General features: G+C 48.5%; 2 protein-coding genes across 6 annotated transcripts in view; one reads left to right on the top strand and one right to left on the bottom strand.

Annotated features, from left to right (window-relative positions):
- LOC117887100 (zinc finger protein 208-like) overlaps positions 1-14931 on the bottom strand; it is an 882934-nt gene that overhangs the window by 211268 nt on the left and 656735 nt on the right. The window lies entirely within an intron of this gene.
- On the top strand, positions 1658-10491 carry LOC117887002 (butyrophilin subfamily 1 member A1-like). Of its 5 annotated transcripts, XR_004648093.1 has the most exons (6): positions 1658-2814; positions 4535-4900; positions 5036-5148; positions 6762-6784; positions 7522-7619; positions 9329-10491. XR_004648093.1 is itself a non-coding variant. In XM_034789233.1 (4 exons), the coding sequence occupies exons 2-4, from the start codon at positions 4860-4862 to the stop codon at positions 9844-9846; spliced, it is 657 nt and encodes a 218-aa protein (XP_034645124.1). In that variant the 5' UTR covers positions 1658-2270; positions 4535-4859; the 3' UTR covers positions 9847-10491. The 5 variants fall into 5 exon arrangements, 2 of the variants coding, with proteins under 2 accessions (XP_034645124.1, XP_034645123.1); XR_004648094.1 differs by lacking the exon at positions 5036-5148 and having other exon boundaries at positions 6762-6880; XR_004648095.1 differs by lacking the exon at positions 5036-5148 and having other exon boundaries at positions 4535-4914.

Genomic DNA, 14931 nt, shown 5'->3' with positions numbered 1-14931 from the left:
CGTGAGGGCAGCAGTCAGGCAGCCTTCGGCAGCGTTTCTGCGGGAGGTCTGCCAGTCCCGCGGCTTCGGCGGCGGGTACGCCGAAGGCGTGGGACCGGCAGATCACCCGCAGAAATGTCACCGAAGGCCACCTGACTGCCGTGCTTGGGGCGGCAAAAAACATAGAGCCACCCCTGGTTATCCTATATATGTAATAGGCAATGATAGCTACACAGGAGACACTGAGAATCATTCAGAGGATTCATAGACTTGGAGTAAAATTTTCAGAAGGGCCTAAATCCCATTTTCAAAGGAGATGAGTGACTCTTGAGAACCCACCCAATGAAAGTTGACGGGACTCTGGCTTCGAAATCACTTCAGTGCTTTTGAAAATATGCCCCTCATTGAACATTAGGTGCCATTCTAAGCACCCATCCCTTTGCTACATCAGCAGCGATTTAAGTGGGGGTCTATGCAGGCCCATGGCTCCTCCCACGTAGACGGGGGAGTCACAGGATGGGGCCCTTTCTTGGCTTCAGAAGGTGGAAATTGCCAAAGGATTGTCCCATGTTCCCTGGTCAAGTGAGATCAACCGGCGGCTTTCTCCGTTGTCCTTACTGCTCATGCAAATGTTCAGCGTTCAAAGCCAACTTGTGTTTATTTTAGAATTCGCATTTACCGAAGTAAGGATAAAATCCATATTTTTAAATACCCGTATTTTCTATTGTGCTTCCCTGCCCCCTATCTATATTATTAAGCATTTGTCGGGAGGGAACATAAATATGGTTCACCAGAGGGGACTGTGACTCGAACACCAATGGGGAACACAGCAAACTTGGCAAGGATTGGTGCTAGCAGGAATGGGGAGGATGGGATGATTAAGACTGGAATTTTCCAAGGCCTTTAAGGAGGCTAAGCCATGAGAGGCAGGCGCCCAACTCCCCTAAGACACTCTGACAATTCCAGTCTGACCAGAGCTGGGGAGAGGGGTAAGTCCGAGCGGGCTGAGGTGAGGGTGCGACGGAGTGGGAATTTAAATAATATTTCATTGAACAATGGCCCAATCTCCCTCTGGACTGCCCAGCCATTGCCAATTCCCCCGACCTTTCCTGGCAGAAGGGAAGATTTGGGCCACCTTCTGATCTCATTTACATTGACAAAACATGGGAGTAACTCCACTGGAATCAGGAGTCACTCTGGATTTACACAGGTGTAAACAAGAGCAGGATTTGACCCATTATTTTACAGCCCCCAGATAAGTGTATCTCTACAACCCTTGGATGGTAACAGGGAGGGAAACACCGATTTGTTAAAAGCTCAGCCCGTTCCTAGGAACAGGAAAGTGAAAAAGACATTCCACTATAAGATCACATTCCCGCTACAGGTTGTGGAAAGACCCAGGTACATGAATCAACCGCAGGGCTAGAAATCCAAGCAGCACTTTAACCAATATAAAAATAATCAATAACAATACACATCTACCTTGATATAACGCTGTCCTCGGGAGCCAAAAAATCTTACCGCGTTATAGGTGAAACTGCGTTATATCGAACTTGCTTTGATCCACTGGAGTGCGCAGCCCCCCCCCCCCCCCCCCGGAGCACTGCTTTACTGCATTATATCCGAATTCGTGTTATATCGGATAGTGTTATATCGAGGTAGAGGTGTAATTTTGAAAAATATTCTTCTCCCCAAGGAAAAATCCCAGTAGCTAACAGCGCCCACACCACAGAGAACAGCAGGGAAGGGGAATTTTTAAAAGAACCTCTCTCTATTTTCCAGTGGAGGAAGAGGTTTTCTATTGGTCCCTGGGAGCAGAGGGTAGCAGGGAGTCATCTACAGGTTAGTCTACACCAGAGAAAGTTAGCATTCACATTATACCAGCACAACATATTCCCATACTGGAAGAGGAATAACCTATACGAAAGCCAGGTCTATACTTCAGAACTATATCAGAATAACTATGTCAATCAAGGGTGTGAAAAATCCACGCCCCTGAGCGACGTATTTATACCGACTCTCCCCCCCCACCCCATGTAGACAGCGCTATGTCGTTGGGAGCGCGTCTCTGGTCGACATACCTGCTGCCTCTCGCGGAGATGGATTAACTACGCCGACAGGAGCGTCGTCACTAAAGTGCTACAGCCGAGCAGCTGCATTGGTAGCACTGTACATGAAGACTAGCCCTCATATAAGGCACCTTTCTGTTGGTACAACAATATCCACGCTAGGGGTTGTCTTGCTGTAGCAAGCCCAGTAAAACAAATCGCACCACTAAGCAACGTAGACAGGTCAGTACAAAACCCACACAGAGCAGGCTTTCATTCTCAATGGTCAAAAAAATAGAAACTTTTGGGGTTTTCAGTTTTTAAACAACATCTCTCCCCCCTCAGGCCCCCCTTCCCACGAAAATCAATGGAATCAGAATTTTTCTATTTCATCAAAAATATATTTTGTTTTCTTTGGGAGGCGGGTGTGTGTATGTGTGTGTGTGTGGGAGGGAATCACTGACAAATGTCTGTGCCGTTCTAGGATGTGTCTACACTGGAGTTGGAGGTGTAATTTCCAGCTCATATAGGCAGAGGCGATGCGGTGGGGGGCATGCAGGGTCAGGAGCCCGCCCCCGATTTACTTGCCTTGTACTGAGCATGTTCACACAGACTAAGCCTACTCGGTAACACCGCTGAAGCCGGCTGCCCTCACTCTATCCCCTGGGGTTGTCTCTGCATAGAGGAGTACCCACGCTGGCGCTGACTGAGCTAGCGTACTAAAAACAGACGTGTGGGCAGCAGGACGGGCTCTCCGTCTCAAGTACAACCCCACCTGAAACCCTGGGTAAGTACCGCGGCTGGCTCCCTATCCTGCCACCTGGGCTCCCATTGCTATTTTTAGCCTGCGAGCTTGATCAGAGCTAGCAGGGGTATGTCTGCACGAGCTGGAAATGAAACCTCCAGCTGCAGTATAGACATACCCTTGGATAAGATTAATAAATCAGAGACAACCCGTGCCTGCCAATAGTGCGGGGGTGAGGGAGGGACAGAGTGAGGGCAGCTGGCTTCAGCGGTGTTACTGAGCATGCTCAGTACAAGCCAAGCAGCAAATCTGGAGGGGGGGCACATGACCCCCCCATTTCCCTCTCCATGCATTGCCTCTGTCCCTAGTGGATCTTCATTAATTTCAGAGAAGTTACAGCAGCAGCTCTCAACCTTTCCAGATGACTGGCGTCTGATTTGTCTTGTGCACCCCAAGTTTCACCTCACTTAAAAACGACTTGCTTACAAAATCAGACATAAAAATACAAAAATGTCACAGCCACTAGTACCGAACAATTGCTGCCTTTCTCATTTTTACCATATAATTATAAAATAAAGCAACTGGAATATAAATATTGTACGTCCATTTCGGTGTATAGTCTGTGGAACAGTATAAAGTCATTGTCTGTCTGAAATTTTAGTTTGCACTGACTTCGCTAGTGCTTTTTATGCAGCCTGTTGTAAAAATAGGCAAATATCTAGATGAGCTGATGTACCCTCTTGAAGACCTCTGAGTCCCTCCAGAGCAGTGGTTCCCAAACTGGGGTTCGGGAACCCCTGGGGGTTCGCAAAATGTTACAGGGGGTTCTCAGGAAAAAATTCCCTAATGGTGGACAGAGTTGTCTCAGCAGCCCGGAGCCCCTGGACTTCCAAGAGCTAAGCAGATCAAAGCAAGCATCTCTATCACACTGAGGAGATTTAAACTTCAAGACTCCTTATGAGAAATGGAAAGGGAGGTGGATATTTTTTGCTATTTTTAAAATGAAATAGGCAGCTAGTATTGTTTTTAAAATTATGATGAAGAACAAGTTTAAGCTTTGTTGTAACGTGCGGTGTTTGCCTGGACTGCTCAAGACCTGAATGCTTGTGTAGGAGGAACTCTTTGAGTTGGCTTCTTAAATACCTTCCTGCTGTTTCACATCTGATACTCCTTGATGAAACATAGGAGCCTTGTCTTATAACAGGCTTATTCAAAGTGATACGAGCTACGAAAGCGAGATCTTGGAAGAGTGTTGCCGTTTTCATAATACAATAAAATACTGTAATGATAAATAATAATGAATAATAAAGAGTGTGTAATAAGCATGTCATAAAAACAAATTTTATATTTCCAAGATCACTGCTTTTATAATTTATACTCGGGTAAAGGAGAAAATCCCTGGAAATATTCATTTTTTGGAGGGGGTTCGCGAGACTTCACATTTTAGTGAAAGGGGTTCACAGGTTGTTAAAGGTTGGGAACCACTGCTCCAGAGAGACGCGTACCCCTGCTTGAGAACCACTGAGTTACAGAAAGGAAGATTTGGCTCTTCAGATCCACTTTTCATTCGTTGCTCCGCTGAGCCTCCCAGGCTCTGGCCCGCTGACAAAATTACACGTTACAACCTAAAGAAAACCCAGAAGCAAACACCAAAACAACACGCACAAAACACTTCCAGGGAAAGAAACAGCCAGTTGCTAGGTAAGACTCAGGTCATGTCTGTGATGAAGAGATTGCAGCTGATCTTCTCTCTTTTACACAGTAGGAGTGGTGACTTCTGAGAATCCAGCCGAAACTCCCCAACAGGAGGCCGCTTGCACTAGCCTTGTGACTTGCTTATAAGGTCCAGTGTTCACGGTTGGAGAGAGAACATTTGCTGCGCCTGCATTAGCCAGTGGTTGGAAGAATCACCTAGAAACATCTCTCCTCTGTGCCGAGAAACTCAGGGGAGTGTTGTAGAACTGGGCAGACTATTCATTCTGCAGTTGGCCAAAGATCCAGAAGCAAACACCAGGAGGAATTTGCTTTGTTGTCTGAAGAGGGGCCAGAAACTCACCTCTGTGTTCTGCACGGCACACCAAGAAACCATGTTACAGCTTTCACAGAGACAGCCGCTGAGCAGTGCGAGGTAGGAAATTGCTAGTGAGTGAAACATATTATAATAAAAAACACCAGTAGCAAATCAAGTAACTAAATGGGGGATCTGCTGCAAGACATTTTAAAACACATCTCTAACTATTAGCTGCCTTGTTTCTCTTATCAGAGCTAGAACGATGGAATGGTAATTGCTAGGATCACTCTTTCACTGATAAAAAGAAAACCAGCTCCCAATGTCTCCCTAGCAGTCCAGAATTTAAAAACACTCTGCATTATGCAGTAAGTTTGTTGTTCAATTCCCTTCAAACTGATCCTTCTCTCTTTTGCAGTCAATAGCCAGTCTCCTCTTGACTACAATAGAAACGATGCTTTTTGGGCGCCTGCTATCTGCCTTGGTTGTTTTTTATATCCTCATATTTCCAATATAGCCTTTTGTCTGTTCTTTATCCAGAGGTATTTTTACTTCCGTGCTAACTGCTCCAACTTCTTCTGTTTCTTTGTTGGAGAAGGAACCCAACATCTCTGCTATTTTGGAGACATCATTAATGTAGAACAGGTTGAATGATTCAACATCTAGAAATGTAACCCCTATTTTTACCCACGAAAGCTTATGCCCAAATAAATCTGTTAGTCTTTAAGGTGCCAGCGGACTCCTTGTTGTTTTTGTGGATACAGACTAACACGGCTACCCCCTGATATTTGTGATCATCAAGTCTGACCTCTGGTATAGAGGCCATAGAACTTCCCTGAAATAATTCCTGTTTGAGCTAGAGCACAGTTTCAGAAGAAAAAAAAAAATCTGGTTTGATTTTAAAATTGCCAGTGGCGGAGAATCCACCGCCCCCCTTGGTAAATTGTTCCAATGGCTAATTACCCTCATGTTTAAAAACTAACACCTTGTTTCCGATCTGAATTTGTCCAGCTTTAACTTCCAGTTATTGGATCTTGTTTAATCTTTGTCTTCTACATTAGTTGTCTGATAGGTCTTTGACTAAAGGTTTGTGTGAATTCATTTTAGCCTCTGAATCCAGAGGCATAGAGGGTGGGGGAATGTGGGGTCACATGCCCCATCCCAGATTTGCTGCTTGGATTGTACTGATCATGCTCACGTGGACTGAGCATGCTCAGTAACACTGCTGAAGCCGGGTGCCCTCACTCTGCTCCCCCTCCCCACGCCCCACACACACACACTATCAGCAGGCACGGGTATCTCTGCCTGGATCCATGTATCACACCAGATCTCAGTGCAGTTCCAAGTGACCGGGGCCAGCTTCCTGGGGGAGGGCGTGGTCCCAGTGCATTTATCTCTGTGAGACACATTTTGACAGTCCACGAAAGCTTATGCTCTAATAAATTTGTTAGTCTCTAAGGTGCCACAAGTACTCTTGTACATTTTGACCAAGGTCTCAGCCCAGCTTGTCAATTCCTGCACCTCTAGTTGCAGGCACAAATTTGTAAGTGACTCCGAAACTCAGGTTTGAGCATGCACCTGGGCCTTTAGTTTGCAGGTGGGGTCCGGATTGCTCATACGCAGGCTACTACTATGCATATACAATGTTCATTATTTGCTGCTGGTGCCTTGTGATTGGACACCAAAATCACATGGTTTCGTTTCTGTTCCCTGGGTGATTTGACTTCCTAAGGTTCATAAATAGGAAGTTTCTATTTTAGCAGTGGAGAAAAGGTTCTCCAAGCCCCAAACCCTAATCGCTGGAGTTCAGCGAGTTAACGATTGGAACCGAGAGATTAAAGACATAGATCTGAATTGACCAGCTATTGGTAACTGTGAAACTGAAGTAGTGATCAAAAAAATAGCTGCTTCTGGAGCAGGAGTCGTCCCTAGTAGGTGTCATGTGGAGCTGAACTCTCTTTTCTCTCCCTCTCACTTATAGGACGCCCGAGACATATTGAACCGGTACATGGCTCCTTCTCACTCCCCCTCATACTTCACAATGCAGATCAGGGGCTTGGGCATTGGCTGAAAGACACATCTCCAATGTTACACGTCTGGGTGGTGATTTTTTGTTTGTTTTCTCAAAGCCCCATTTCCTGGAGTCATGTGATTACCCTAAAACCTCAGCGGCTTCTTTTTTTAAGGCAATTTAAGGCAACTGTCATGGTTGCAGAGAAAAGTTTTAAAATATTCACCCAAAGGGCTGAAAAGCTATAAGACAGGGGATAAGCAGCTGTCAGAAGGGACCAGGGATGGACATTTTGCCTAGTCCCTGTGTGGGAATGGTGGTGAAAAGACTCCCTAGTATTTATATTACCATGGTACCTATACCCCCAGCTGAGATCAGGACCCCACTACATACGCACAAAGAGACAGTCCCTGCCCTGGAGAATGTACAGTCTAGACAAGCCAGGCAAAAGGTGGGAGTGGAAGTCACTTGCCTTTAGTCACCCAGCATGTGTGTTGCAGAACACAGGGAGCTGAAGCCTGGTGTCCCGGTTCCCAGTCCAGTGCTCTTTCCACTGCTCCACACTGCCCCCCATCGTGGGTCTTTCCCCATCACTCCCCCAACCTCGAGAGCACTTGCAGACCCATGCCAGGTCCAGGCACAAATGGGCCCCTTGATGTTTTGCTGCCACTTGAACTGAGCAATCAGGTGACGATTAATAAATGTGTGGTTGGTGTTTTTCCGCCTCTAGCCGTGAGGAGGGGAAGGTGCGGGCTGCAATGGCTCTTTCTCCAAGGCAAAGGACGCCGGAGTTCTCCCTCAACCCCCAAACTCTGAAGCAATTCAAAGGTAAGACACACAAACCCTCGCTTCGAAATTTCGTCAGCGTGCAATGCACTTTCCCCAGCCACTGGAATGTCTGATAAACTTCTCAATGGGGCGTCGGGCCCATAGGTGCCAACTCCGTGGGGGCTCTGAAGCTGGAGCACCCAAGCCCCGTGGAAATAAAATAGTGGGTGGTCAGCACCCACCGGTGGGCCCCCGCCAATCAGCTCCCCCCACCCCAACAGACAAATCAGCACTTTGCAGGAACATTGGGATTTAAAAAAACAGCACTCATTAGAAACTAGGAAATTCAGGATGAAGGGTCCAAGATACAATATTGTTTAAACAAATACATTAAGGCAGAGACAAGGTGGGGGAGGTGATATCTTTTATTGGACCAACTTCTGTTGGTGGGAGAGACATGTTTTCAAGCTACACAGAGCTCTTCTTCAGGTAAAAGATATTCCCTCACCCACCTTGTCTCTCTAATATCCCGGGTCTGACACTGCTGCAACCACACTGCAGACATTCAGGCAGGACATTTTAAGAATTACATTGCAAAAATACCCAGCATGTGAAAGCAAGGAATTTCTCAGGTAAGGTCACTGATGACAACCTTAACTCTGCCCCCTTGTATGAAAGACTCTGCAATAACTTTATCCATCCACACTAGGGAAATATTTGTGTGTCTTGTAAGTTTAAGCTTCTTTCCAGAACTTTAGTTGGTTGACAATTATCCGTGATTTTGTTGATGGAGATGCTAAAATCTAAAATGGTTGGGTCACATTAATCCTTCTTTAGGACCATGTGGAGTGCACAGGAGACGAGCTGCTTTGTCCATTTCTGATCCATCGCAGTACATGAGCGTCAATTATCCCACCTTATTTACAAAGATCTTATGCCCCAAGAGTTGCACAGGGGTCCTCGTGCATGGAGCTAGTGTGTCTGTGTAAACTCACCTCCTATGTCTAGATCACAAGTGTACAAAACTGGTGGGTGCAGTGAGGCAGCATATTTATTGTGTGTTGACATTCAGAATTGTGTATGTATGAAAGGAACTTTTAAAAGGATGGTTTATTGTTCCCATTTTCTTAACTCCACTCTCAGTGCAGTGTTCAGTTCTACCCTGTCTATGGCTATAGACTAAGAACTTGTATCCTTGATCCTAAAAGGACACATTTTACAGAACCAGGAGAGATGGAAGCATAGGTGCTGGAACTAGGGGGTGCTGTCTTGAAGTGATTTCCATCATATCCAGGGTTTACTGTTTGGTTCAATGGCTCTCAGCACCCCCACTGTACAAATTGTTCCAGCTTCCCTGGATAGAAGAAGGGAAAGATGGAAGAGTGGGTACCTAGAGGGGCAGAGTGAAGGTTATTTGAATACCATCACTTATAATGTCCTATCTTTTCAATGTTTCTTGCTTTTAAAACACAAACATAAAATGTCCTTGTACCTTGCTCATATCCTCACCTCCGAATGTCCTAGTTTTTTCACACTGGTCGTTGATAGCTCCAGCATCCCTGGTAGGCCTTTAACAACCATGGGTTTGGTGTGGACTTTCAGACTTACCTTTCACCTAGACAAAGAAGTCATTGTGGGGGACATTGTGGGCACCCAGTTGTAGATGATTATTTTGTACTAATGTCTAATCTCTTGAATATTCTGTCCAACCTTCCCCCCCCAGTGCTGAGTTCAGCCTCTAATGCTAAGATTCTCTCTCTGTCATGCAGTGAACGTGACTCTGGATCCAGACACGGCAGGTCCTGAACTCATCCTCTCTGAGGATCTGAAAGGTGCCAGATGGGGAAAACCAAGTCAGAAGACGCCTGACCGTCCGGAGAGATTTGACACTGATCCCTGTGTGTTGGGCTGTGAGGGATTCACCTCGGGGAGACACTACTGGGAGGTGGAGGTGGATGGGATGTTCTGGACTGTGGGTGTGGCCAGAGAGTCTGTGAGGAGGAAGGGACATATTGTCTTTCGACCCAACACGGGAGTCTTGGGTTTGCAGAAATATGATCACCTCTGCGTGGCGCTCACCAGCCCTTCCAACACCTATGTGCCCCTCAAAAATAACAACAATGAGATTGGCGTCTATCTGGACTATGAACTGGGGCAAGTGTCATTTTATGACCTCAGCAACGAGGAGCTGCTCTTTGCTTTCCAGCCGGTCTCTTTCAATGGGGAGAGAGTTTTCCCTTACTTTTGTGTATTTTTGTCCCACATAAAACTGTCCCCCAGAGGGTGATGCATGGCTGTGATTCCCAGAAACTGGATTCTCTGGCCTGTGGTGTCATAGTCTCTATGATCCTAGAGGTTCTTGCTGAACCTCTCGTAGTGTCCATTGCTCTATGCTCTATGACCCTGGAGGTTACAATGTTCTTGCTGAACTTCTTCTAGCTTCCATTTCCCTAAGCTCTATGAGCCTGGAAGACAACGTCTTTTCTGTAGAGCTGCTCTGAGCTACCTTATTAGTCTCCATGCCTCAGGAGGACTCCCATGTTTCCTCACAGAAAATCCTAGGCTCTCAATCCTGGTCTCTATGGCTCCACAAGGAGTACAATGTTGTTGCAAAGTCCCATTTAGTTGCTATTTTCTAGTCTCTATGCTCCTGTCAGAGTCCCATGTTCCTTCAGACCCCCTGCTAGCTCTCTGTCTGCAAACTGGACCACCCTGAAGTACAGAACGTGACACTTTTTGATGGCAGAAATTAAGGAAAGAAAATCTTGAGTGGGTGTCTCGATTCAGCCTGTATTACCGTTGTGACAGATATTGCAAACACACACAGCCTCTTTGGGAGCGGTTGTTTCCACCTGATAAATGCAACAGAGGGTCCTGTGGCACCTTTGAGACTAACAGAAGTATTGGGAGCATAAGCTTTCGTGGGTAAGAACCTCACTTCTTCAGATGCAAGCTCCCAATACTTCTGTTAGTCTCAAAGGTGCCACAGGACCCTCTGTTGCTTTTTACAGATTCAGACTAACACGGCTACCCCTCTGATACTTGACACCTGATAAATGTGATCTGTGAGCTTGAGCCAGAGCTTAAAAGTATGAAAACTTCAGAGACTACTGTATTCAGATGGGCTGGACAACATGGGCCCATAGTATATTGATAGACCTATGTATCAATATGTGTATTACAGGTAATTGTATGTTCCCGGCTCACTGGGTGGATTTTCTGGGAATCTGGGAAGATCAATGCAAAGTCCTATGGTTGGTTACACAGATTCCCAGCCTTTAAGGATTTGCCCCCGGGACAAGGGCACCGGCTGATTTTACCTGCTTCAGGAGCTTGGGGACAAATTTTGGGGTCTAAAGGGTGAGTTTAAACAGACTCTCTCATTTTGAGCCAACAAACTGACATTAATCGGTAGGTCAAACCCTGTGAAGGAGTGGAAGGACTAGAACCTGGCAGGATCTCCATAGGACTGATGCGGGACCTCTGGGAAGCAGAAGTCTGCCTTTCCACTTGTTATTGTTTTATTGATCTTTTTTCTCTGTAAGGTTTTTGTCCTTAAATAAATGCTCTGTGCAAACTGCCTAATCACTGGGTGCCCTGCTGTTAGCCCTTGGCAGAGAGAGCGCAAAACTGCGGTGCTGAGATAGGTCAGATGCCTATCTTTTCTCTGCCGTGCAATGGTGCGATATAAAGGGAAAGCACACACGGAACGTTGGTGAGATGCTAAAGATCTGCCCTCCTGTCCTCTATTTATTCAAGTAGACCAATGAGCCAATAACAGCAGTAAAAGCAACATGAAATAAATATGAAGCGAGTGACTGGGAAATCCCATTGAGACATACAAAATAAAATATTCCCAGCATCCATCACATCACAAGCTTTTCCAGGTGGGGAATTGGTTGTTTGGGATTTGTTTTTTCAAAATACTTATTACGTTTCTTTGTGTAATTTACTTTTCCCTGTTGCTCACTATCTGGTAGGAAGATCCCTGATTTTGCAATAAATATTTGTTCCTATTTTTCATGTTATTCTATCAGAATCCTTTCCCAGCACCACCCCTGTGATGTACCACATCTACAGTAACTCCTCACTTAATGTAGTCCCGGTTAATGTTTCGTTGTTATGTTGCTGATCAATTAGGGAACATGCTCGTTTAAAGTTGCGCAATGCTCCCTTATAACGTTGTTTGGCAGCCACCTGCTTTGTGCACTGCTTGCAGGAAGAGCAGCCCGTTGGAGCTAGTGGTGGGGGCTTGGAACCAGGGTGGGCCGACAGCCCCCCTATCATCTCCCCTATGTTCCCTGTGCAGCAGCCACCCATCAGGCTATCAATTGCTGGGCAGTTCAGCTGTCCCTCCCGCCACTGCCATGGGCTGCTCCTGCCCTCTGGCTTGGAGCTGCTCCCGGGAGCCTCCTGCTTGCTGTGCAGGGGATGGAGGGAAGAGAGGGGCTAAGGTCAGGGTGTCCCCCTGCTCCTGCCCCCCACTTACCCCATCTCTATAGAGCAGGGGGGGACACTACAGGGCTCAGGGGGGAGGGAGCTTGCTGGCAGCAGCTAGGGTGACCAGACAGCAAGTTTAAAAAATCGGGACGGGGGTGGGGGGGTAATAGGAGCCTATATAAGAAAAAGACCCAAAAATCAGGACTGTCCCTATAAAATCAGGACATTTGGTCACCCTAGCAGAAGCTGCTGTCTTAACTGGCTGATCTACTTAAAAAGGCAATGTACTTAGAGTGGGGTCAGCGTACTTAAAGGGGCAATGCACGTCTCTCTCTGACACACACGGTGTGTGTCTCTGTCTCTCTCTGCCATGCTGTCTCCCCTCCCTCCATTCGTGCTGCCTTGTAGAGTGTGAGGCTACATTAGCAACAATGTGTTAACCCCTGAGGGCTCAGCCGAGTGCTAGTTCATCATTTAGCCGTAAGGCATTCCCTGGGAAATACCCCAACCTCTGACTCCACCCCCTCAACCAAGCTTCACAATCATCACTGCTGTGTACAGTATTAAACTGTTTATTTAAAACTTATACTGTGTATATGTGTGTGTATATATATAAAATATAGCCTTTTGTCTAGCAAAAAACATTTCCCTGGACCCTAAACCCCACCCCTTTACATTAATTCTTATGGGGAAATTGGATTCGCTTAACATCGTTTTGCTTAAAGTAGCATTTTTCAGGACCAGAACTACAACGTTAAGTGAGGAGTTACTGTATTTTTCAATGTGGGATCATCACCGAAAATGTAATGACCATAGATAACATGCTGGTGCAAATATAAAGATCGGTGTCTCCCTGAGAAGAACATTTGCAGATCCATGCAATAAAGTGCAAACCATGGCCCTAAAACTAGGAGAATTATTCATGGGGAATACTAGCCATTCCCAGTAGCCCACCGTGTTAAACTAACAGGTCAGTTGTGAATCAGTCCTGATTTTCTATCCAGGTTCTCACATAATTATCTGCTCAATAGTTTGGAACAATCATTTTCATACTCTGGGCAGGGGCGGCGAGTTACATGGGCCTGTGGTGCCCGGTGTCCAGCAATATTCAGGGCCTGGAGGGCCGGCTCCACCAATGTTTGGGGCCGGGTCTCTCCCCTGACCCTGCCTGCTGCCCTCATGCGCCTCCCCCAGTGTCCTCCAGCCCCCACTTGCTGCCCCCGTGCACCTCCCCCGGGCCTTGGAGCCTGCAGCTCCACACTGACTCTGTTCTGCCAGCTCCTGGCATCAACTGCTGCCGCAGGGTCCTAGTGCTCCCCATCCACGAGCGGCAGGGCAGGCTGCCCTTACCCTGCCCTTCCGCCTTGGACCCTCCCCTTTTCCGGCGGGTCCCTTCACCAGCACAGGGGGCCCCCCCGCCCGCAGTCACCACTCCTGCCCCACACTGGGCAAGGGGCAGCCCCATCCCTCAGCTACAGTGAGGGGCAGCAGCAGGGGAGGAGGCCACATGTGATGTCAGCCCTCCCACCCCCCAGCACCCACCACAGGGGAGGTGAGGGGGCTTCATGGACCTGAGAGGGGCCCTAGGAGCATGTGCAGTGACAGTGGTGGGGGTAAGTGTGCTACCAGGGGGAGAGAGGGGCCCCTCCCCCAGAGCTCACTGCTGCCAGCGGGTAGAGGGCTGGGGGAGTCCTCCTCTCTGGCCCCAGCCCCAGGGCAGCCTGTGTGCACCCCAAACTCATCCGCAGCCCTGCCCCACCCCAGAGCCCACACCCCCAGTCAGAGCCCTTCACCCCGCACCCCAACCCCCTGCCCTAGCCCTGAGCCTCTCCACCACCCCAAACCCCTCATCCCCAGCCCCAGACAGAGCCCTCACCTCCCCCACACTCCTACTCTCGCCCTGAGCCCCTCCCACAGCCCAAACCCCTCATCTGCAGCCCCACCCCACAGCCCTCACCCCACACCCCAACCCTCTGCCCTAGCCCTGAGCACCCCCCACACCCAAAACCCCTCATCCCCAGCCCCACCCCACAGCCCTCACTCATCTCCAAAACTCCCTCCCAGAGCCTGCACCCCTCACCCCCTCCTGCATCCCCACCCCCTGCCCCAGCCCAGCCCAGAGCCTGCACCCTGCACCGAAACTCCATCTCAAAGCCTGCACCCCAGACCACCTTCCCCACCCAAACTCCCTCCCAGAGCCCAACCTCTCACCCCTTCTGCACCCAAACTGCCTCCCAGAACCTGCACCCCTCCTGCACCCTAATCCCCATCCCCAGCCCAGAGCCTGCACCCCAGACCTCCTCCCCCCACCCAAACTCCCTCCCAGAGCTTTAGGCAGGTGGGGGGTGGAGTTTACGGGGGGGGCGGGTTCTGGGCACCACCAAAATGTCTACAAACCTGACACCCCTGACTCTGGGCTGTTTGTGTTAACTTGTTGCAGTTCATTTCCACAATAACCAGCCTCTGGGCTTGTCTACCTGTAAATGCTACAGAGGTGCCCTGCTGTAGCACTTTGGTATAGACACTACCTACGCTGATGGGAGAATCCCTCCCATCAGAGTAGTTAATCCACCTCCACCAGAGCGGGTAGCAGGGATGTGCACAGGAATAAAAATGTGGCTGCTTTAAGAGGGGCACTTTCTGTGCCCACCGCAGCTGAAGGAACTGGATCCCGCCCCATGAACCCCGGGCCGGAGGAGCTGTCATCTCCCACCCGGGCCCCAGAGGAGTTCCGTGCCCCCACTGGGGAGTGGACGAAGAGGCGCACGCAAGCGGTGAGTAGCCAATGGGTGGGCAGTGGGGGTCTCGGTGGAGCAGGGCCGGCTCCAGGCACCAGGCAACCAAGCACATGCTTGGGGTGGCACCTGGTAAGGGACGGCCAATCTTGGGGTGTCGGGGGGCAGCGCGGCACGGCATTCCGCGGGGGGGGGGG

Source organism: Trachemys scripta, chromosome 14 (genome assembly GCF_013100865.1).
Source record: "Trachemys scripta elegans isolate TJP31775 chromosome 14, CAS_Tse_1.0, whole genome shotgun sequence".
Classification (NCBI taxonomy): Eukaryota; Metazoa; Chordata; order Testudines; family Emydidae; genus Trachemys; species Trachemys scripta.
The sequence above is the reverse complement of the archived record's forward strand: the minus strand, read 5'-3'. Positions and strand labels throughout refer to the sequence as shown.

Excerpts from the sequence above, each read along its gene's own strand:
- LOC117887002 (XM_034789233.1), top strand. The coding sequence starts at position 4,860 with ATGTTACAGCTTTCACAGAGACAGCCGCTGAGCAGTGCGAG. Across the intron at positions 4,901-7,521 it reads CAGCCGCTGAGCAGTGCGAG|CCGTGAGGAGGGGAAGGTGC; the intron begins GTAGGAAATTGC and ends TTCCGCCTCTAG. Across the intron at positions 7,620-9,328 it reads AACTCTGAAGCAATTCAAAG|TGAACGTGACTCTGGATCCA; the intron begins GTAAGACACACA and ends TCTGTCATGCAG.